We start from the raw sequence: 24,165 nt of genomic DNA, 5'->3' as shown, positions 1-24,165 counted from the left end.
CCGTTGGTACCAGATACCAACCCTACTCCACAAAATGAATCCCTGCCTTTCTGACACCTGCTGGAGGTGTTCCCGAGACACTGGTACATTCCTCCACATATGGTGGTCCTTCCCTGTCCTTCAAAAATTCTGGAAACAAGATTATGATATTACGATACAAGTCACTACCCATATGTTGGACTACACACCGCCTACTCTACTTCTACATCACTCCTCTTGTTTTGCATACTCATTCCGCAAATCACTGGTGATTCACTTAATCAATGCAGCCAAGCTCTGCATTTCTAAACATTGGGGCTCTCCCCTTCCCCCAAAGTTGTCTGAATGGATAATACGTGTAAATAAAATCTTGGAAATGGAGGAACTGATATGTATAGCCAAAGATAACCCCACCAGATTCTCACACACCTGGACAAGCTGGACACACTTCCAAACCTCAGAGAGATTCAGATCCTTACTACTAGACTAAACCCATTGCACACCCTCTTGCCCCTCTAAACAGCATACATTGCTTCTTCTTAGTGGTGGCCCTCCCTCCTCTAACCATGGGATGAGTCTGGGAGGTGCCAGGCCAAGGTACACTACATCTGTTAAGACACATATTCATGGGTAAAACTAAATTCATTGAATGCAACATTACATCGTTAGATGCAGTTTCTACTCGTACTGAATGTGAATACCCTCAGTGGAGACCTGGGGAGGCCAATACACAATATAAAGCATTGCACTGGCACACCTTCCTAGAGTTATCTTTCTACTCTTTTTCCCTATCTCATCCTCCCCCCTTCCTTCCTATCTCTTTCCCTCCCCAGCCCCCCCCCCCACTCTCCCCACTTACCTTGGACCCCGTTACCACGTCCCCTCCATCCCTCCCCATCCCCTATCGTACATATGTATAGTATCAAAATAGAGCCTTACTAATCAATTCACCTACATCATCTTGGTCCACTTCGACCGAAACAACAACAACACCTTGCCAGTTATTACAAACAGGCTCCTGCTGGTTTTCTCAGGCCTACTGTTTTAACCTAGGATCTTCAGACATTATCATTAGGCTAATCTATGCAACATATACCAGAGGATATTATTGGTGGCCTTATAGCTATGACTGATAACTGGGAGTTTTATTGAGAAAGGAAAACTAATATGCATACCCGAATATTTCTCCCCTCCTCATTTCTTATTCTATTCGTTCTTAGTGTTTCCCTATTGTTTAGATACATATGCTTTATGTTCAGTACTCCCTACAGATGCCATGTCTGTAAAATGTATACTCTGTTACAAACAGTCATTTTGGACTAAGTTTGATATTCTGTAATGCTCTTTGTTAACATTTTCAATAAAAATATTATGGAATACTAAAATGTCATCTGCAAATAGCGATAACTTGAATTCCCTTTCTCTGACTTTTATAGCATGGATGTCCATATTTAGCCAGATGGCATCTGCTAAAGGTTCTAAACATTTAACAAATAACAGATGATACAGGGGACATCCCTGTCTATTACTGTTATGCATTAAAAAAATGTCATCACATAGGGGAGCTTGACTGTGCTGTGGGAGTGGAGTACAGTGCTGTGATGGCATGATAAAGTCCTATGTGCCTAAAGGTAGCAAACATATATGGCCAGGTAGGACTGAGTGTCAAATGCTTTTAGAGTGTCTAGGCTCAAAAGCAATGCAGAGAGTTCAGTCTTATTAATTACGTCTATGAGATCTACAATCTGTTTTGTATTATCTCCTGCTTGTCTAGCTGGGAAAAGCCCACCTGGTCCTTATGTACAAGTTTAAAGAGCAGCTGAGATAATCCATTAGCAAAGGTTTTCAATCAGAATTATGTAGTGCTATAGGTCTGCAATTAGCCAGAGACACAGGGTTCTTTCCAGATTTTGGAATTGCTGCAATGTAATAGTATTGGAAATTAGGGCATGGGATCTCACCTTCTAGCAAGGATCTGTAAAGGGCCATCAAAAGAGGAATCAAAATGCATAAAATAGTGTTTTTTTACAGCAATAGGGTAGGTCGCCTTGACCAGGGGGTTTGTTTAAGGGTAGAGCTTTGATGACTTTCTCTAGCTCCTCGGATGTGATGGAAGCATTTAAAGTGGACAAGCCCACTTTTGACAGTTTGGGAAGTTTAAGACTAGGCATAAAATCATCAAAAGATTCTTCATGTAAAAGATGGTGTTGTCCAGGTGACAGGCAGACAAAAAAATTACTATAGAACTTTTCAAAAGTTTTTTCTATGCCAGAGGACAGTATGTAGGGGTGCCGGCCTGTTGGAAAAAGAAACTAAAGGGCCGATTGGGGAGGCCTTGCTTTCATTTTTTTCACAAGCATCCTGTGTGGTCTGTTTGAGAACTCATAAAATGTATTCTTAGTCTATAGAAGACTTTTTTCAAGTTTTATTATTAGCATCTAGGGCCTTGAGTTGACTATGCAACATGATGAAAGCTCATAACATAGAAACTGTAGAGAAGGTTAATTATTTTTTTAGACTTTGTGTAGCTGTAGTTCAGTTTTAGCTAGGGCTAAATCCTGCTTAAAGTGAGTGCCCGCAGAAGGGATCTCCAAACTACGGCCCTCCACCTTTCATAGAACTACACATCCCATGAGGCATTGTAAAAGTCTGACATTCACAGACATGACTTGGCATGATGGGAATTATAGTTCCTAAACAACTGGAGGGCCATAGTTTGGAGACCCCTGTTCTAAAGCCTTGGGCAATTGAGTCATCATGATCTCCTTACTAGGGAGGAGTAATGTGTTTAAATGCCAATGTCATATTCTGGGACTATAGTCGGCTGATTCAAAGTATAGAGTGAAGGGAGAATGGTCTGGCCAAGTGATTAGATCTATTTCGAAAGATATCACTGAAGAAATTAGTGGGGTAGAGATAAAAATGGTCAAGCCTGGAATTTATGTTGTGTACTGCTGAATGGAAAGAAAATTGTTTGTGAGAGGAATGTTTAATCCGACGAGCATTAAACAGGCAATATTCTCTGATTAGGTTATATGAAAAGAGGTGGACTTTTTAATTAGTTGTTTAGAGGGTAGATTCCCAGCAAGTGACTGCCAGTCTCTGGAAGGAGACATGATGAGAATAAAGTCAACTCCATTCACCATGTACAGGAGAGCTGATCATAAAATAGTGTCAAAAATGTAATTAAAAAGGTGTTTGTGGCATACACATTGAGCACCATCATAGGAGTACCAGCTAGATTACAGTGAAGGAGTACGTAGGGACTGTGAGGGTCTAGGACAGAAGATAACACTTGTAGCTGACATGAATGCTTGATTAAGATGGCTGCACTGGTTTTTGCAGAGGGACCAGGGGCCACATAGACTGAGGGGAAATATATATGTGCAAATTGAAAAGAACTGCCTTTGTGAAAGTTTGTTTCTTGCACCATAACCATATCAGCTCAGATGGTTTGAAAGTCCTTTAAAGCTAACCACCTCTTTCTTACTGAGTTTGAACTTTTGATATCATATGACAGAATTTGTAAAGGCATTGTACCTGAAGAAAATTAATCACTTTTGGTAAGCAGGCCTGAATAGAAAAACCTTATGAGGAGCCATTTAAAAACAGAACATAACAAATTACAATATACTGTTCATTAAAAAAGTTAGGAACCAACGAAATATACAGTAATACCATCAAAGTCTAGGTAAGATAGAAACACGTTAGACAAACAAATTGAACAATCTGGGCACTGAGTTATCTAAAACTATATATATTTAGTAGCTAGCTTATAAACCTAACCGTTTAGTACAAAAAATTATTGTAATTTCTATGACGTTATCTCTCCAATTCAATAAATAGCAGATTCAGCTGGCTCATGGAGGAGGTACAAATCCAGGTATGTACATCATATCCTGCTTTCTCACATTGAACCTATGAGAAACTACAGTTCCCATCAAGCAGTATGAATTGTAGTAAATAGTGATGGACGAACATTGGCAGGGCGGTTCGCGAACGCCATCCGCAAACTTTCTCAAATGTTCGCGAACCACAAGTTTGCGGCGGACCCCATTCACTTTAATGTCAGGTGAACATTAAAAACCTCCAGGTCATATTTTCAGCCACAAAATACTTACTAGCTGCGCACACAAAGTCCCGCAACATGGACACTGAGATACCAGAAGTATTGCTATTGAAAAAGTTGCCATAAAAGCAGACTGATGTACCAGCCCTAAAAAGGGCTTTTTGGTGTGCTGTCAGGGCGCTGTCCTTACAGCAGGAGTGGACACAGAACACTGGCCTAGCTAACGATTTCCCTATTAATTCAGCATCAGCACTCTCCCTAACTCTGCAGCTTCAGAATGAATCTAAGATGGATGCTGTCCTTGCTTTTTTATTCAGGAGGTGGGAGGGTGTGGGAGGGAGGGTATAATGATTGGCTGGAATGTGTCTGCTGACTGTGAGGTACAGGGTCAAAGTTTGCTCAATGATGCTGTATAGGGGGGCGGACTGAACATCGCATATGTTCGCCCACCGCGGCGAATGCGAACAAGCGATGTTCGCCGGGAACTGTTCGCCGGCGAATAGTTCCGGACATCTCTACTCATCACCTGGCCAATACCATCCCTACACTGAAACATGGTGGTGGCAGCAAACTGCTGTGGGGATGTTTTTAAGTGGAAGGAACTGGCAGACTAGTCAGGAAAGATGAATGCAACAATGTAAAAAGACATCCTTGATGAAAACCTGCTCCATAGCGCTCTGGACCTCAGACTGCGGTGAAGGTTCATCTTCCAACAGGACAACAACCCTAAGCACGCAGCCAAGATAACAAAGGAGTGGCTTTGGGACAAATCTGTGAATGTCCTTGTGTGGCCCAGTCAGAACCCAGACTTTAACCTGATTGAACATCTGTGGAGAGATCTGAAAATGGCTGTGCACCGACGCTCCCCATCCAACCTGATGGAGCTTGAGAAGTCCTGCAAAGAAGAATGAGAGAAACTGCCCAAAAATAGGTGTGCCAAGTTTGTTGCATCATACTCAAAAAGACTTGAGGCTGTAATTGGTGCCAAGGGTGCTTCAACAAAGTATTGAGCAAAGGCTGTGAATACTTATGTACATGTGATTTTTTTATTTTTAATAAACTTGCAGAGATTTCAAACAAACTTCTTTCAGGTTGTCATTATAGGGTATTGTTTGTAGAATTTTGAGGAAAATAATGAATTTAATCCATTTTGAGTACAGGTTCACATTTCTGTGATGCGGGAACGCTGCAAATATACAGCGTGTTCCCGCATCGCATCCGCACCCCTGGCAGTTCACACTGCCATATGCAATACGCTGGGGGTGTCAATTAGAAATTAACGACACCCCCAGTTTAGATCGCATGTGGCAGTGCGATCTGAAGGTTCGCACAGAATCGGATCACACCTAGTGTGAACCACCATGCAATCTGATTCTGCTGCGGACCAAAAAAGGGGTCCTGTGCGAGTTAGGTGCGATTGCATTGCGAATTCAGCCATACAAACTGTATGGTTGAATTTGCACCGCAACGAGATCGCATGTAATTTTAGGAGCAGTGCGCTCCAAATTACATGCGATCTCTGTGATCTCAGAAATGTGGACCAGCACTGAAATAAGGCTGTAACATAACAAAATGTGGAAAAAGTGAAGCGCTGTGAATACTTTCATTCACTGTATGTTAGTGTTCTAATGATGAAGGGGGAGTGCGGAGCCTCCAAAACGTGTTCACTGCTTTGTGTACTTTTTCTGTTGTCTTTTCTAATCAATAAAACATAATTTAAACTCTAGGAGCTTTTACTTGACATCCTCTTTGTTTGAGATATATATTGCTTAACCACTTGCCGCCCGCCCGCACGCCGTCAATTGACGGCGGGATGGTGGGGCCATTGTTCTGGGAAGACGTCATATGACGTGATCTCATTTAGCAGGGCAGGCGCGCGATCGTGTGCGCGCCGCCCTGCACTGCCGGTGTCGGGGTGTCCCCGGGACACCCCCCGTCACCGGCAGGGGGGAAACAGCCAATGGGCATGGCTGTTTCCCACGTGATCGGCTGTGTTCCAATGACACAGCCGATCACAACAGAGGAGCCCAGAAGATGACCACGCATGCGCGATCGGGAGCGCGCAGCGCGGTCATGTCGGTGGCTCTGTGTTCCCTAGGAACACAGCTGTCACCGGCAGTAGTAAACAGTCACTGACAGTGACTGTTTACTAAGTGATCGGCTGTGAATCCATTCACAGCCGATCACAAAATGTAAACAAAGAGCAGTAACTCACTGTTACTAGCTCTTCTCCCCTCACACAGTTTCCAGTGTGAGGAGAGCAGAGCTAGAAACAGTGAGTTACTGCTCTGTGTACCTGTCACAAAGTAAAAGCACACAAATAAATGTCCCCACACAGTCCTCAGCCCCCCCCAATGTCACCTGTCACCCAACAGTCACCTCATCAGTGCCCAGAAATTGACACCCATAAGGCTACGTTCACATGTGAGCCTAGCGATCGCGGGCAGAACCACGGCGATTCTGCCCGCGCTCCGGAAATCATTGCAAATTGCGGGACGCCTGTGCGTTGCCCGTGATTTGCAATAGCACCCCAAACGCTGTGCGATGTTGCCGCGATTTCCACCTGCCGAAACGCGGTAACATCGCGCAAACATCACATGACGCCCAAAAAAGGTACAAGAACTTCTTTGGGGCATCATGCATTGTTTGCGTGATGTTACCGCGATTCTGCAGGCATAAATCGCAGCAACATCGCACAGCGTTTGGGGTGCTATTGCAAATCACGGGCAACGCACAGGCGTCCCGCGATTTGCAATGATTTCTGGATCACTGCGATTCTGCCCGCGATCGCTATGCTCACATGTGAATGTAGCCTAAAGTTCACCGGTCACCAGAGACTGCCATCAGTACCGCCATGCACCATCACCCGTCACCTGTCACCCATCAGTGACCATCGCCCGTCACCTGTCACCCCACCAATCACCGTCACCTGTCACCCCATCAGTCATCGTCATCTGTCACCCCATCAGTCATCGTCATCTGTCACCCCATCAGTGATCGTCACTTGTCACCCCATCAATCATCGTCACTTGTCACCCCGTCAGTGATTGTCATCTGTCACCCCATCAATCATCGTCACTTGTCACCTCATCAATCATCATCATTTGTCACCTCATCAATCATCGTCACCTGTCACCCCATCAGTCATCGTCACCTGTCACCCCATCAGTCATCGTCACCTGTTTGCCATATACAGTGGGTACGGAAAGTATTCAGACCCCCTTAAATTTTTCACTCTTTGTTATATTGCAGCCATTTGCTAAAATCATTTAAGTTAATTCTTCTTCCTCATGAATGTACACATAGCACCCCATACTGACAGAAAAACACATAATTGTTGACATTGTTGCAGATTTATTAAAAAAGAAAAACTGAAATATCACATGGTCCTAAGTATTCAGACCCTTTGCTGTGACACTCTATATTTAACTCAGGTGCTTTCCATTTTTTCTGATCATCCTTGAGATGGTTCTACAGCTTCATTTGAGTCCAGCTGTGTTTGATTATACTGATTGGACTTGATTAGGAAAGCCACACACCTGTCTATATAAGACCTTCCAGATCACAATGCATGTCAGAGCAAATGAGAATCATGAGGTCAAAGGAACTGCCTGAAGAGCTCAGAGACAGAATTGTGGCAAGGCACAGATCTGGCCAAGGTTACAAAAAGATTTCTGCTGCACTTAAGGTTCCTAAGAGCACAGTGGCCTCCATAATCCTCAAATGGAAGATGTTTGGGACGACCAGAACCCTTCCTAGAGCTGGCCGTCCGGCCAAACTGAGCTATCGGGGAGAAGAGCCTTGGTGAGAGAGGTAAAGAAGAACCCAAAGATCACTGTGGCTGAGCTCCAGAGATGCAGTCAGGAGATGGGAGAAAGTTGTAGAAAGTCAACCATCACTGCAGCCCTCCACCAGTCGGGGCTTTATGGCAGAGTGGCCCGACGGAAGCCTCTCCTCAGTGTAAGACACATGAAAGCCCACATGGAGTTTGCTAAAAAACACCTGAAGGACTCCAAGATGGTGAGAAATAAGATTCTCTGGTCTGATGAGACCAAAATATAACTTTTTGGCCTTAATTCTAAGCGGTATGTGTGGAGAAAACCAGGCACTGCTCATCACCTGTCCAATACAGTCCCAACAGTGAAGCATGGTGGTGGCAGCATCATGCTGTGGGGGTGTTTTTCAGCTGCAGGGACAGGACGACTGGTTGCAATCGAGGGAAAGATGAATGCGGCCAAGTACAGGGATATCCTGGACAAAAACCTTCTCCAGAGTGCTCTGGACCTCAGACTGGGCCGAAGGTTTACCTTCCAACAAGACAATGACCCTAAGCACACAGCTAAAATAACGAAGGAGTGGCTTCACAACAACTCCGTGACTGTTCTTGAATGGCCCAGCCAGAGCCCTGACTTAAACCCAATTGAGCATCTCTGGAGAGACCTAAAAATGGCTGTCCACCAACGTTTACCATCCAACCTGACAGAACTGGAGAGGATCTGCAAGGAGGAATGGCAGAGGATACCCAAATCCAGGTGTGAAAGACTTGTTGCATCTTTCCCAAAAAGACTCCTGGCTGTATTAGATCAAAAGGGGGCTTCTACTAAATACTGAGCAAAGGGTCTGAATACTTAGGACCATGTGATATTTCAGTTTTTCTTTTTTAATAAATCTGCAACAATGTCAACAATTCTGTGTTTTTCTGTCAGTATGGGGTGCTATGTGTACATTCATGAGGAAGAAGAATGAACTTAAATGATCTTAGCAAATGGCTGCAATATAACAAAGAGTGAAAAATTTAAGGGGGTCTGAATACTTTCCGTACCCACTGTACATGCAACCACTTACCGACCGCCTAACGACTATATGCGTCGGCCATTAAAAGCTAAATACTGGGGTTATGGCAGCAGATAGCTGCCATAACCCTGGTATTTTTTTAAACAGCGGGCGGTCGGCTTTCAGATAAGGGTGGTCCCAGTGGCAGATTCGCCGCGGAATTACCCTTGCGGTGCAGGGGAAGAGGTGCCCCCCCCCCTCCTGCCGCGTCCCAGACGTTTTCCCAGCTTACCGGACCCGCCAGCAGCGGGGAAAACTATCCGGTCCCGGATCCTCAGAGACAGGAAGTCGAGTGAGGGCAAGATGGCCCTCACTCGACTCTATGGTCTTGGAGGACCGGAGCTACGTCAAAAGTCGTTGCCTAGCAACCGGTTTAAAGGGCCGCTTTTTTTTTTCCCTTTTTTTCTTTTTTAGTGTAGTTGTGAGGTGTGAGGTCTTTTTGACCCCAGATCTCACAATAAAGAGGACCTGTCATGCCTATTTCTATTACAAGGGATGTTTACATTCCTTGTAATAGGAATAAAAATGATCAAAACATTTTTTTTTTTAAACTGTGTAAAAATAAAAAAATAATAAATAAAATAAATAGGAAAAAAAAAAAATTAAAGCACCCTGTCCCCGTTAGTTCGCGCGCAGAAGCAAACGCATACGCAAGTCCCGCCCACATATGTAAACGGTGTTCAAACCATACATGTGAGGTATCTCCGCGATCGTTAGAGCGAGAGCAATAATTTGAGCCCTAGACCTCCTCTGTAACTCTAAGCTGGTAACCTGCAGATATTTTTAAAATGTTGCCTATGGGGATTTTTAAGTACCAATGTTTGGCGCCATTCTGTGAGCATGCGCAATTTTGAAGCATGACATGTTGGGTATCTAATTACTCGGCGTAACATTATCTTTCACATTATGGAAAAAAATTGGGCTAAATTTACTGTTTTCTTATTTTTTAGTTCAAAAAAGTGCATTTTTTTCAAAAAAATTGCATTTGGAAGACTGCTGCACAAATATGGTGTGATAAAAAATATTGCAACGATCTCCATTTTATTCTCTAGGGTCTCTGCTAAAAAAAATATATAATGTTTGGGGGTTCTATGTAGTTTTCTAGCAAAAAAAATTATTTTAGCTTGTAAACACCAAGTGTCAAAAATAGTCTTAAAGTGGATAAATGGACAACTTTGTGAAAAGTGCTACTTGGATGTTAGGCCTCTGTATGTGGCTAGGCTGTGTAAAAGTGTTACACGTGGTATCGCCATACTCAGGAGGAATAGCAGAATGTATTTTGGGGTGCAATTTTTGCTATGTACATGCTATGTGTTAGAAATATTGCATAAATGGACAGCTTTGTTTAAAAAAAATGCGTTTTCATTTTCTTTCCACATTTTCCAAAAACTTGTGGAAAAAAATGACATATTCAAAAGATTCATTATGCCTCAAAAATTATACGTTGGGCTGTTTGCTTTCCAAAATGGGGTCATTTTATGGGGGTTTCCATTGTCCTGGTGCTCCAGGGCCTTCAAAAGTGCGATAGGTTGTCAGGAAATTATATGTGTAATTTGTGCTCCTAGAATGCCGTACGGTGCTACTTGGATGTTAAGCCTCTGTATGTGGCCAGGCTGTGAAAAAGTCTCACACATGTGGTATCGCCATACTCAGGAGGAGTAGTAGAATGTGTTTTGGGGTGTAGTTGCAAGTATACATATGCTGTGTGAGAGAAATAACCTGTTAATACGTCAATTTGTAAAAAAAAAAAAAAAAAATCTTCATTTTGCAAAGAGTTGTGGGAAAAAATTACAACTTCAAAAAACTCACCATGCCCCTTATTAAATACCTTGGAATGTCTACTTTCCAAAAAGGGGTCATTTGGGGGGTATTTGTACTTTCCTGACTTTTTAGTGTCTCAAGAAATGAGATAGGCCTTCAGTACATCAGGTGTGGTCAAGTGTGATCAATTTTCAATGATTAGCACCATAACTTGTGGACTCTATAACTTTCACAAAGACCAAATAATATATACTTATTTGGGTTATTTTTACCAAAGATAAGTAGCAGTATAAATTTTGGCCAAAATTTGTGAAGAAAAATTACTCATTTGCTAAATTTTATGACAGAAACAAAGAAAAATGTGTTTTTCCTCCATATTTTCAGTCTTTTTTTATTTATAGCACAAAAAATAAAAAAACCCAGTAGTGATTAAATACCATCAAAAGAAAGCTCTATTTGTGTGAAAAAAAGACACAAATTTTTTTATGGGTACAGTGTTGCATGACTGAGTAATTGTCATTCAAAGTGTGAGAGCGCTGCAAGCTGAAAATCAGTCTGGGCAGGAAGGGGGTGAAAGTGCACTGTAGGCAAGTGGTTAACTGTGATGCCCGATGCAGTGATGCCCGGATTACAAGACTGGCTGGGAAGAACTACAAAAAAAAGTTCATATACATATAATTCAACTGTAACTGCTTTTCAACAAAATAAAAAAAAAAAAAAAAATCAAAGGTAGAATACTCCAAAACAAGTATCTGAATGACAGCAGAACTAGGAACAATGGTAGAAATGTATTTCGGTGGGAGTCTCAAGAAAGAAGGGGGTTGGGGTTGAATCAACTCAACATGTACTATAACTGAAAAATAATTTTTACTTGGGCCAAATCTTTACTTAAAAATACTTACCGAAATCAACATTTTGGATGCTGTATACCAACCATAAAGCTCATTGTTGAAACTTCTTGGAGGATAACTCACAAACATCAGAGTGATTGATTGCTCTCCTATAAAAAAAAAAATAGGAATATACAGTAGGTGAGCTGGGTGTTTTTAATTTAATCCTTTCCCAACAGGTTCAGACGATTCTAAATATAATCAATAGTTCCTTGCCTTCAACTTACTTTGCAAAATGTTTAATCTATTCCCTTGAGTAGCTTGTGATCCAGGTCTATAATATAACAAATTAAAGCTCATTTTTACTAGCTGCTCGTCGTGTATCTGTGAGCTTGTCAGTGACAAGAGATGACGTTCAGGTTCATAATATGATATGAGGCAAAAAACATTGCATTAGAAAAGACAAGTGATTAAATGCAAGCCATCAACTAAGTACACAATACAGTGACTTCCATGTCATATATATTTAATCTACCTATTTATAACAATTTTCCACAGATCCAGTTACTGCTCAAATAGAAACACTGGAAAGCATGGGGAATATAAATAATAATTGTAGCCTAATAAAAGGTTTCTTGTGCAACTCATACCCATATTATGGTTTAATAAAATACATTTTTAAGACTGTATGTATATGTGTACTTTATGTCACATTTCATGGATACAGCTATTACCCACGTTTTAAAAAATATTACCTGCATGTTCTTAAAAATTATGAAAAAAAAAACCCCAAAATAACAAATAACGTACCGTAATTTTCCTTTCCCGATGGGCTCCATGACAGCATACGTTTGGTTAGCCCCGCCCTCGCTCCTACCCCATAGGACCCCACTCCCATAAATTTTTTTAGGCTGAGCCATAGGCTGCATTCCATAACTAGCCTACTAATGACACTGCGAGGAAACTCCTGCTGCCATGGATCCCATCAGGAAATTCAAATTACAGTACGTATTTGATAGGATATTTTCCATTTTCCTGAAAGGCTCCATGACAGCATACGTTTGAGAGCTAACTTGCACCAACAGAAACCTTATAGATAGATACTAACTGTATAATAAAGGTAGCTACACCTTAACCACTTCCCCACCCTATAGGCGACTGATAGCCGGGGGGCGCTCAGAGCGGCGATCAGTGATTTGCCTTGTCACTCTGACACACCGCATCTCCAATCACAGCTGGTCACATAGTACACAGGAAGAGCCGTTGATCGGCTTTCCTTAGTTCGTGCCTGATAGGCACGAGTTGAGGAGAGCTGATCTGCGGCTCTCCTGACAGGGAGGGTCTGCACTAGTAATCAGAGCATTGATTACCAGTGCAGACCCTTGGGGGGGTGCCACTAGAACCACCAGGGATGCCCACCCATGACCCCAGGGATGCCCACCCATGCCCCTAGGGATGCCCACCATGGCCACCAGGGATGGCAATCAGGGCTCAGGGAGCCCGCCAGTGCCCTCCCCATCAGTTTTGCCCGCCAGTGCCCTCCCCATTAGTGCTGCCCACCAGTGCCCATCATTGCCATCTATCAGTGCCGCCCACCAGTGCCCATTATTGCCCAACAGTGCAGCATATCAGTGCCGATTAGTGCCCATCAGTGCCCCCTATCAGTGCCACCCATCAGTGCCCATCAGTGCCACCTACCAGTGCCCATCAGTGCCACCTATCAGTGCCCATCAATGCCGCCTATCAGTGCCCACCAATGCTGCATATCAGTGCTACCTATCAGTGCCACATATCAGTGCCCATCAGTGCTGCCTATCAGGGCCACATATTCGTGCAACCCCATCAGTGCCACCCCATCAGTGCCACCCCATCAGTGCCTCGTCATCAGTGCCTGTCAGTGCGGCCTCATCAGTGCTCATCAATGCAGGAAAAAACATATCTATTTACAAAATTGTATAACATAAACAAAAAAAACTTTTTTTTTTTTTCAAACTTTTCGGTCTTTTTTATTTGTTTAGCAAAAAAGAAAAAACCTTGATCAAATACCACCAAAAGAAAGCTCTATTTGTGGGGAAAAATGACATACATTTGGTTTAGGTGCAGTGTTGCATGACCGCACAATTGTCATTCAAAATGCAACAGCCCTAAAAGCTGAAAATTGGCCTGGGCAGGAAGGGAGTGAAAGTGCCCTGTATTGATGTGGTTAATGAGCCAACCGTAATTGAAGACAAGTCATCCCCCTACAAATATTCCTGGCACCCTTTCCCAGGGAGCCCACAAAGCCTACACACTCCTGGTTAAGTGTGTTGTCATTGCTTCCAAAGCAATAAAGCTCTAGGCTCTATAAGCCTATTGGCTAGCTGGAATGACATATCCAGTGATGATTCTGAGTGAAATCTCTGTCCCACTGGTTCTGTTAGTGAGAGAGATATGTCCTAAAACTCTATAGCTTGAGAGCATGCTCAAAGTATCCCAACATCCATGACATGGAATCAGTTATCCTTGGTGGTCTTGCATATGGGAGGAACAAAACTTTTATTTTCATAGGATGCCAAAGACACCTCAGATTGCAACCCAGTATGGATGCAAACACTACCCATACTAAGCAGAATGCCAATGAGGATCTCTCATGTCAACAAGGTCCAGATCCCAGCAAACCTCCTGACTGAGGAAAAAATAACCCTTAGAGGAGCTGCCTTCATGTCCGAACCTTTACTCAAAACTGGACTGAAAGAAATCCCATATGGAGCAGCAAACTGCCAAAGGGTCCTAAAGGACCTGATTCTAGCAAACCTCCTGCTGAGGATGTAGCCCTTAGAGAGAATGACAACATGGCTCACTCCTTACTCCAACTGGACAGGAGGTGATCCCACCTGGAGCTGTAAGTCACCAAAGGATCCTTCCTAGCCTAAAGCTTTGATCTTGGCAAGCTGCCAAGAGATAGCCCTTAGAGTACACATGCTCATAGATCAGTCTTTATCCAAGCTGGACTGAAAGGATATCTCTTCTGGAGTTAAAATGCAGTCCCCCTAAAATCTTTAGGATCAGTTGAAGTCCAGAATGCACCTGACCAGAGGGCTGAAGCAAAAAAAAAAAAACAAAGCAGTCCAAACTAAACAAACTGTATTCAAATCCTTTTGTAGGTCTTTATAGATATTAGCTTAGAGCAGTGTTTCTCAACTCCGGTCCTCAGGGCACACTAACAGGCCAGATTTTAGGTATTACCTTGGGGAGATGTAGACTAGAATACTGCAATTACTGAGCAGCAAATGATATCACCTGTGATGTATTTCAGTTTTCTTGCAAACCTGGCCTGTTAGTGTGCCCTGAGGACCGGAGTTGAAAAACACTGGCTTAGAGAAACAATAGCCAAGCCTGATTAGCCTTCCAGCATGAGAAACTGGAAGAGATGGAATACTGCATTCTGCAATGGAAGATCATATCCAAGAGAAAGGACTTCAATCTGATACCCCAGTATCAAAGGCAGGAACCAATGCATGTTTGGCCAAAAAGGAATTACTGCAAAAATTGCCACAGTCTTTAGCAACAGACTCCAGAAAAACTGTATATGGATCAGACTGGAAAGCATATGGCTTGTGATACTTTTCTTGATCCGACACAGCATCCACACCCAGGAGATGCTAGCAGATCTAATTCTGAAATCTTGTCCATTGTTAAAATCCACTTCGAGGAACTTGGATGTGGGAACCACTTATTGCCCAACTGGGCCACAGAATATGGATTCTTCCCAAAGGTTCTATGTAGACTCAAATGGGATGGTGAATAAATTCTACTCCACCTAGATCACAGTCATCTCTACCTCTTCTCAGTGGACTGAATCTGGAGGTTCTGACCTGCCCTCTGATGTAGGACAAAACTGTGATGTTGTTCAGCCTCACTGGAGACTAAAAAGCCTGCTCTCAGATGACAAAAGGCAGAGGGAGCATGAAAGAGCTGGTTGGAAAATCAGAATGTTCAAAACAACTTTCCAACCGGAGAGTTCTACTGGCAAAACAACTTCCCAACAGGGTGTCAGGGTGGCAGGAAACCAGACCACATGGTGATGCAGGTAAAATAAAGCAGTCTATTGGAGCAAACAACAATAAACGCACAGCAAGAGTGAGAAAGTGGGAGCAGGAACAAGCCAGGGTCAAGTACAGAAGCAGGTAATCATTTAAGCCAGGGTTGAGTCTAGAACTGGGTAGTCTGCCATTCCTGGGTTGTTTGCCAATGCCGGGTCATCTGCCGATGCTGGGTCGAGACCCAGGAGAGTCGTCAGTCAAGCCAGGTCATACACGGAGGAACACGGAGAACAGAAGACTGCTAGCAGAGATGCACCTTGGAGGACAAACACAAGGGAAAGGACTGCAACCCATCAGGTGATAGCAATAGTCAGGTGTGCAGCATCATCACTGTGCGACGCCCAGGCAGCATGCAAGTGATGATGCAATCAGAGTCTATAAGAGGCAGCAGTCTGCATATGTCCAAGATGGCGTCCAACAGGAGGGCAAGGTAAGACTTTGACAGTATCCTCACCTCATCGGTCACTCCTCCGCGGAGAACAAAACGGTTTCTGTGGAAAGCAAGCATGGAAAGTGCGGAAATGGGCAGGAGCATGAACATCAGCAGAGGGAACCCAGGAGCGCTCCTCAGGACCATAGCCCTTCCAGTGCACCAGGTATTTAACCTGACCTCAGAACAGATGAGAATCCAAGATGCTGCTAACCTCATACTCCTCATGATTGCCCACAGGAATGGGATGAGTGTGAGGTAGTGAAGAAGTATAGTGATTTCAAACCAGTGGCTTCAAATGTAACATGAGAAAAACTTGGAGATACTCATGCCAGGAGGAAAACCAAGGGCATAGGCCACCGGGTACACCTTATGGAGGATGTGAAAATGCCCAACAAAACAGGGGGCCAGTTTTGGCTTGGGCACCCTGAGGTTAAGATCATGGGTCGACAACCACACCCTCGCCTCAACCTGATACAAAGGAGCAGATTAACGTCTCTGATCTGCCTGGAGCTTCTGACGCTGTGGAGAGACCCATAAAGACTCTTGAATCTGCACCCAAGAGGAATGGAGAGCATGAAGATGATCCCCCACAGCCTTGATGCCCTGTGGCGAGAACGACTTGGGCAACGCAGCAGGTTGGAACCCATAATTGGCCATGAATGGGGACATTACGGAAGACGAGTTGATGGCAGAGTTCCTGGAAAACTCTGCCCAGGGTAGCAGATCAACTCAATTGCCCTGATGGTCAGAGATATAGCTGCAGAGAAATTGCTCCAGAGCTTGGTTGGAATGCTCAGCGGCACCATTGGACTGCGAATGGTAGGCTGAGGAGAAGGAGAGTCGAATACCCAATGGGGAGCAAAAGACACACCAGAACCTGGAGACAAACTGGCTCCCATGGTCTGAGACAATCTCCTCGGGCAACCCGTGTAAATGGAAGACCACCCTGAAACACTGAGGCAAGCTCCTGAGTGGTATGGAGCCGCCTAAACGGAACACATTTTGGACATACGATCGACAACCATGAGAATAACCGTGTAACCTTTAAAAGTGGGAAGTTCCACAATAAAATCCATGGCCAGATGAGACCAGGGACGCCCCCGATTGGGAATGGGATACAGTAGCCCCAAGGCAAGGTGCCAAGGAGATTTGTTCTGGGCACAGACTGAACAAGCAGCAACATCAGTGCAGAGAGATGGCCACCAGAACTGACGGAAAATAGCCCAGGACATCTGGTTCTTACCAGGATGACTGGCAGTCTTGAAATTGTGGTACATGCTCAAAAGTCTGATGCGCAACCCCCCCAGATACAAAACATTTGCCAGCAGGTTTCTTAGTGGGAGCATCAGGTTGCGCAGCCAAGATCTGTTCCCCAAGAGAAGAGGTTAAGTTGGTGCGGATGGTAGCCAGGATATAATCTGAAGGTATGACCGGTGTCGGCATGGATTCCTCCCTGGACAACTCAGAATGCTGGCAAGACAAGGCATCAGCCTTAACATCCTTGGAGCCGGGCAAATAGGAGACCACATAGTTAAAACAAGACAAGACTAAGGCCCATATGGCCTGACGGGGTGTGAGAGTCTGACCTTTGAGAGATACGTCAGATTCTTATGATTGGTGAGAACTGGAAACACAGAACCTTCAAGCAAGTGTCTCCACTCTTTAAGAGCCAGGATAATGGCCAAGAGCTCTCTGTCTCCAATCTCGTAAATTGCATTCAGCTGGAGACAGCTTCTTGGAACAGAATCCATAAGGAAGTAACTGTCCATCAGGTGTCCGACGTGGAGACAGGAGGGTGCCTACTCCTGTCTCAGATGTAACCACCTCTAGGACAAAGGGCAAGCCAGGTTTGGGATGAGAGAAGATGGGAGCCAAAGCAAAAGCAGGCTTAAGGGCCTTGAAAGCTTGGATGGCACCAGGCGTCCAATTGTGGGAATTGCTGTTCTTCTTGGTCAGATCTGAGATAGGTTTGAAAAGTTCCGGATAAATTTCTGATAGTAGTTTGCAAACCCAAGGAAATGCTGAATGGAACGGAGACCACTTGGGTGAGGGCATTGTAGAACAGCCGAAACCTTCTGAGGGTCCATGAAGAACCCTTAAGCAGAAATAATGAGACAGGTGGAATTCACATTTCTCAAGCTTAGGAATTAGGGCACCTGTCTTTACCCTTTGGTTATTTCTTTTCATTAGCAAATTATAGGAAGGCGCCTGGCTCTTTTTAAAGATATATCTGAACCTGCTGCCCTTTTAATTGTGAAAACGTCCCATATTTCTTTTCATTCCCTGGTCTATACTCGGGTCTCTGATGCATTCAATATATATGACCATTATCATTTGTTGGCTGCTATCCTACAGGAAGCAACTGCTTACTTATCCACATGTATACTTTTCCATTTAGAGACTGGCCAGGTGTTTGATACATTTACAACACATTCTCATCACTCTCCTTGAGTCGATTGCAATGCCTCTGGATCCTGCCCCCTCAGCTCCCATGTTGGACTATTTGGCCGCCGCTGTATGGAAGCACTGGTTTTAAGCACAATGACGCAGCTATATTTGTGAGTATGTTGTCTCCCCACATGGGTTCTATTTTTTGAGTATTCATACTCCAATAGCCACCAACCCTGCATGGTTATAACAATAATAATTTCTTTCCAGACCTGCCTGCACACTTACACTCCTGACGAGTGGGCAATGCGACCCACGAAACGTGCGTCGAGTTACCAAGATATATGTATTGATGTGCATATTGATACTGTTACGAGACATTCTAATATTTTTATGACTATGTTCTGTTTTGTGTATGTCAAACATTCATGTTGTATTACTTTGTATATTGGTTCTACACAATAAACCAGATATATTTCAACATTGAGTGTCATGACTATTGGGTCCACCTCATATAAAGTCCCGCTGGGCAATTCTCTCTTTTTGTATATAATCAATGCAAGGTCTTAACTCATACCCCTTTTTCTTTATGAAGAAAAAACTGGCACCCGCTGGATAAGAGGACTTGTGAATGTGCCCTCAGTCAAACGTATCCGTAACGTACTCCTCCATGGCCTTATTCTCTGCATCCGAGAGAGGATAAACCCTGCCACGAGAGGGAATGGCACCAGATTGCAAGTCTATGGATAAATTGTGCGGACGATGAGGAGGAAGAGTACCAGCCTGCACCTTGTCAAATACATCTTGATACTCACGATAATCAGTAGACAAAACTGAATCCGAGACGGTACAAAGTACCTTAACAGGCCCATGGATACAAACAGCACCACACTGTGGAGATCTCAACCGACTGCCAATCAAAGGATGGATTGTGTTTCTGAAGTCAAGGGTACCCCAAAACAACGGAGTGGTGTGGGGACCAACGAACCTGGAAACAGGTCGACTGCCTGTGAACAACCCCTATCGCCATATCAACCGGAACAGTCTCGTGGGTAACTTGTGCCGGTTGCAGTGGTCTGCAATCAATCGCCTTGATAACTAGTGGATAAACACGAGGCTGCAAGGGTATGGAATTTGCAGTAGCAACCGTACTGTCAATAAAATAACTGCCAACCGGAGTCTACCAACGCCTGAGTAACCACTGAACCTGCTACCCAGGAAAGGACAACTGTGATTAGCAGTTTATCTTTAAGAGGAAACCAGGGACGAAGAAATTCCACCTAAGGTGTGCCCCCGACAAGACCTTAGGTGCGAGCATTTCCCGGACGGGTCAGACAAGATTTCAGGAAATGCCCACCAAGATCGCAATACAGGCACCGGCCCTCCCTCCTCCTAAAGGCCAGCTGCATGGGTTCACAGCCATGGGGAGGTGAGCGAGGAAAGGGTGGGAAAGAAAATGTAGGAGGCAATCTGGTAGAAGGTCTTTGCAGGCACTCCTTAACCACTTCAATACAGAGCAGTTTCACCCCCTTCCTGCCCAGGCCAATTTTCAGCTTTCAGCGCTGTTACAAATTGAATGACAATTGCCTGGTCATACAATGCCGTACCCAAATGAAATTGGAGCTTTATATTGGTGGTATTTAATCACCGCTGGGTTTTTATTTTTTACTAAAAAATGAAAAAAAGACAGACAATTTTGAAAAAAAAGTTTTTCTTAATTTTTGTCAGTAAATTTTGTAAATAAGTAATTTTTCTCCTTCACTGATGTGCGCTGATGAGGCGGCACTGATTGGCACTGATGAGGTGACACTTATGGGCACTGATGCGGTGGCACTGATGAGGAGTCACTAATATGCCGCACTGATGGGCACTGATAGGTGGCACTGATATGCAGCACTGATGAGCACTGATAGGCGGTACTGGTAGGTGTCACTGATGGGTACTGATGGACGGCACTGATAGACAGCACTGATGGGCACTGACGGATGGCACTGATGAGCACTGATGAATGGCACTGATGGGTACTGACAGGCGACACTAAAGGGTACTGACAGACGACACTGATGGGCAGCACAGATGAGCAGGCACTAATGGGCACTGATTGAGGTCACTGATTGATGTCACTGATGGGCATTGATTGAGCACTGTTTTGTTTCACTGATGGGCATTGTTTGGGCACTGTTTGGGCAGTGTTTTTTTAACATATTATACATTACTGTAATCAGAAAACTGATGATCAGTGCCCTGATTACCTGTCCTGGACTTCCCCCTGAGGAGGAGTCACTGATTGGCTCTCCTCGCCACACACTCTGACAGTGTGAGGCGAGGGGGGTCGATAAATGGCACTTCTTAATTTACATGTGACCGGCTGTGATTGGACACAGCCAATAACATGGGTAAAGAGCCACGTTATTGGCTCTTTACCAATATCGGGGTTGCGCTGTGTCCTAGAAACATGGCCTGCCGCGATCGCCACACTGTGTGCCCCCGCGGGCGTGCAAGAGCAGCCACTTTGGGGCGCCATGATATGAGGTCATCCTAGAATGAGAGCCACACCTCTCCGCCGTCATTTGATGGTGGGCGGGTGGCAAGTGGTTAAATGAGGCTCTCTTCCTGAGCCTGGTATTGATCAAAATCATTATTCCAGCCCACCTCTGCTTCCAGGGTACGAAATTTGATGGCATACTCGGCAACGGTTCGTATACCCTGTTGAATGGACAAGAGCAGTTTTGCAGCAGTGGAGGCGGTGCGAGCAAGCACATTGAATACACTATGAAAGGAGGCAACAAAACTTGGGTAATCGAGTACCACAGGATTATCATTCTCCCATAAGTGATTCGCCCTGGCCAAGGCCTTGTCCGAGAGCAACGAGATTAGGAAGCCCAATTGATAGAGACTACTAAGATTAGGCCCTTGTCGGATTATAAAGATTAAAAAAAAAAAAAAAAAGCAGTTGTTTGGAGTCCGAGTTAGGGCCTGAGGGAGACCAGATAGTCAATATTTGACATAGTAAGAGGAGAAAAGAGGTCACGTAGAGAGGCAAGTGTGAGTTATGCAAATAAGCGATAAGGACCTAGCAGATGACTTTCTCAGGGGTCAAGGAGAAGGAGATGTATAAAAGGTCGAAGGGAAAAGTGTCCATGGAGTTTGTAGCAAACATAAGTTACAGGATTTGAAGGGACCTGGGGTCTGTGAATCAATATTGCCAATGTTTGAAGAATTTGGGTAGGGTTAGGTGGGAGTTGGAAAAGAGGTATTCCATCATGCAGTGATTGTTAAGGGTTAAAATGACAACTTGTAATGTAGGGGGGTTTGGGTTCTTCCATGTGCGGGCTAAGGACAAGCGAGCTGCTATTAATATATGAGTCACAACAGGGTGATAGGTAAATGGTCATGAATGTAACCCTAGCCCAAAGGGAGACATCTGCAGGATCAAATAAATTGTAACATTAGAGATTTTGTGAATGAGGGCAGAAATGTTTGACCAAAATGCATGTACAGTATGTATGGGCAGGATCACCAAATAAGAAAAATTGTCCCATCAGAGCCACACTTCCTCCAGCAGATAGGTAAGTTCTATAGGTTTTATAAATCTGAGCCATTCTTGTTGGAGTGTAATACCAGCGGTGGTAAATTTTCATCATAGACTCCCAGTGTGTTATATTTCTAGAAAATATAGTGGGTGCATGGAGTGCTTGGTACCAGAGAAGAGGAGGCACAGAAATTTGTAGGGAAGTTTCCCAGTAAGACATTGTAGGGGACTTACAGTCTGGATTCAGTCATGCAAGTAGATTGTAGATGAAAGAGATTCTGCAAACAGATTCCTAGTTGTAGTGTAGGTATCTTAGAGATTATGTGTCTGACACACAGGTAGATCTAGAAATCATTACTTGACAAAAGTTGTTGAAAGATAAGGAGCACTTGGGGAGCTAGAAGGTTTCCAATGTTGCAAATGCCAGCCGATAACCAGTGGCAAAGCCAAAGATCAGTGGATAAGAGTTGAAGCGATAGCAGAGGAAGCTGGTGGAGCACTTGGACTCGGAGGCCCCTAGGAGAGTGATAGATGGATTTCCAGGTCGAGAATGTGGCGTTGATGGTAGCCAGGAAAGAGCGCAGTGGGTGATGACTGAGCCAGAGGGCGCTAAGGGATAATTTAGGGTCTCCCTCCAATACAGTTGCTTCAATTTGAAACCACCAGGTGGAAAGTTGTGGGGTCTACCACCACTTAGTTTGGTCTAGTAGGACTAGGTATTTTTTAAGCTTTGAGAGATCACTAGACAGTGTGGGCATGAGTAAAGTCCCAAAAAAATAGAGGAGATGTGGGAGGGGGAACATTTTGGACAGTGCTATGCACCCAGCCCAGAAAGCTCTAGTTGGGGTGAGCGAGCTGCTGATCTGTTGTAACTTGGGTGTTAAAGAGATTAGATTAGGGCGCAGGAGATTTGAGAAAGGAGTGACAAGTTGAATTCCCAGGTATGTCATAGAGGATCTTTGGTAGTAGGCAAAAGTGAGACTCCAATCATGGAGAACTTGGAGTGAGTTTGTAGATCTCTCTAAAACAATTAAGGAGGTGACATGAGGGGGGTAACAATCTTTCTGGATCAGTTAAGGAGATGATGTCATCAGCATACAGGCATATTTTTTGAGAGGTTTGGCTCACCTGAATGCCTAATATCTGATGATCTGATCTTAAAGCCTATGCTAAAGGTTCAATAACTAGAGCAAAAAACAGGGGTGATAGAGGGCACCCCTGCCGTGTGTCATTTGTGATTGGGAAAGGGGTCTGAGAGTAAAACAAAAGTCCATACCTGGGTGCTTGGGGTGGAGGGAAATCCCGTGATAGCCCGGAGAAGCATATTGGATATACAGAATTTTAAGAGTAGTGCCTCCAGATATTGCCTGTGGACTCTGTCAAATGCATTCTCTGCATAGAGAGATATGAGCAGAGAAGTCATTTTGTGTTTTTCAGCCCACTAAATGAGATTTAGGTATCTTCTGGTGCCATCTGAGGCTTGCCTGTTGGGGATAAAGCCTACTTGGTTCCGGATGGATGAGATGGGACATATGCTGAGCTAGGCAGGGTGCAAGTAATTTAGCGTACAGCTTAAGATCTGTATTGAGGAAGGAAACAGGGCAATAATTTGCAGGGTCATGAGGGAATTTGCTATGTTTGGGAATAGGTACAACCACGGCTTCTAAGTATTCAGCGTGTATATCACCCGTGGTCAGGAATCTATTGAGGGAATAACAAAGATAGGGCAGTAGTTGGTCGGTATAGGTTTTGTAAAAGTCTTTGCAAAATCCATCGGATCCAGGAGCTTTATGTAGGGGGAGAGAAGTTATGGCAGAGAGTAATTCCAAGTTAGTAAAAGGTTGAGAAAGCTCATGCAGTTAGGAAGTTGTTAAGGTTGGGAGTTGTAGCGAGTCTAAAAATGTCTGAATTGAGTAGGGGTTAGGTTGTGAGTCAGAAGAGGAGGATTGGAGGTTGTATAGGCGTGAGTAAAAGGAACTGAAGGTGTTAGCTATATCTTTCAGATTAATCTGTCTATTTCCTTTTGCATCTAGAAGGTATGGGGTTGTTTTGAGTAACTTTACACTTGTATTGCATTGCAAGGACCTTCCCTGTCCTATTTCCCTGAGCGTAGGTACTGAGATGGAGACGCTTGATGAAATAGTTATAGCCAGATTCTAGGAATGAGATAAGATCTGTACGTGCTTTGCAAAGCTCAGACAATATAGAGTCGCTAAGATTTACTTAATGGCGAGCCTCAAGGGAACGAATTGCGTCTA

The 24,165-nt window shown here is 44.1% G+C and overlaps 1 protein-coding gene across 3 annotated transcripts in view; it reads right to left on the bottom strand.

Moving 5' to 3' along the window:
• Window positions 1–24,165, bottom strand: part of LOC309549720 (proton-coupled folate transporter-like) — a 650,810-nt gene that overhangs the window by 412,232 nt on the left and 214,413 nt on the right. For 2 of the 3 annotated variants that reach the window (XM_082250194.1, XM_082250195.1), the window contains exon 3: window positions 11,545–11,642. The exons of the other annotated variant lie outside the window; for it this stretch is intronic. In XM_082250194.1, the coding sequence (XP_082106320.1) occupies window positions 11,545–11,642 (98 nt within the window). The remainder of the gene's footprint in view (window positions 1–11,544; window positions 11,643–24,165) is intronic. 3 annotated transcript variants of the gene reach the window in all.

This window comes from Pelophylax lessonae (genome assembly GCF_965119305.1).
Source record: "Pelophylax lessonae genome assembly, chromosome: 3".
Lineage (NCBI taxonomy): Eukaryota > Metazoa > Chordata > Amphibia > Anura > Ranidae > Pelophylax > Pelophylax lessonae.
The sequence above is the reverse complement of the archived record's forward strand: the minus strand, read 5'-3'. Positions and strand labels throughout refer to the sequence as shown.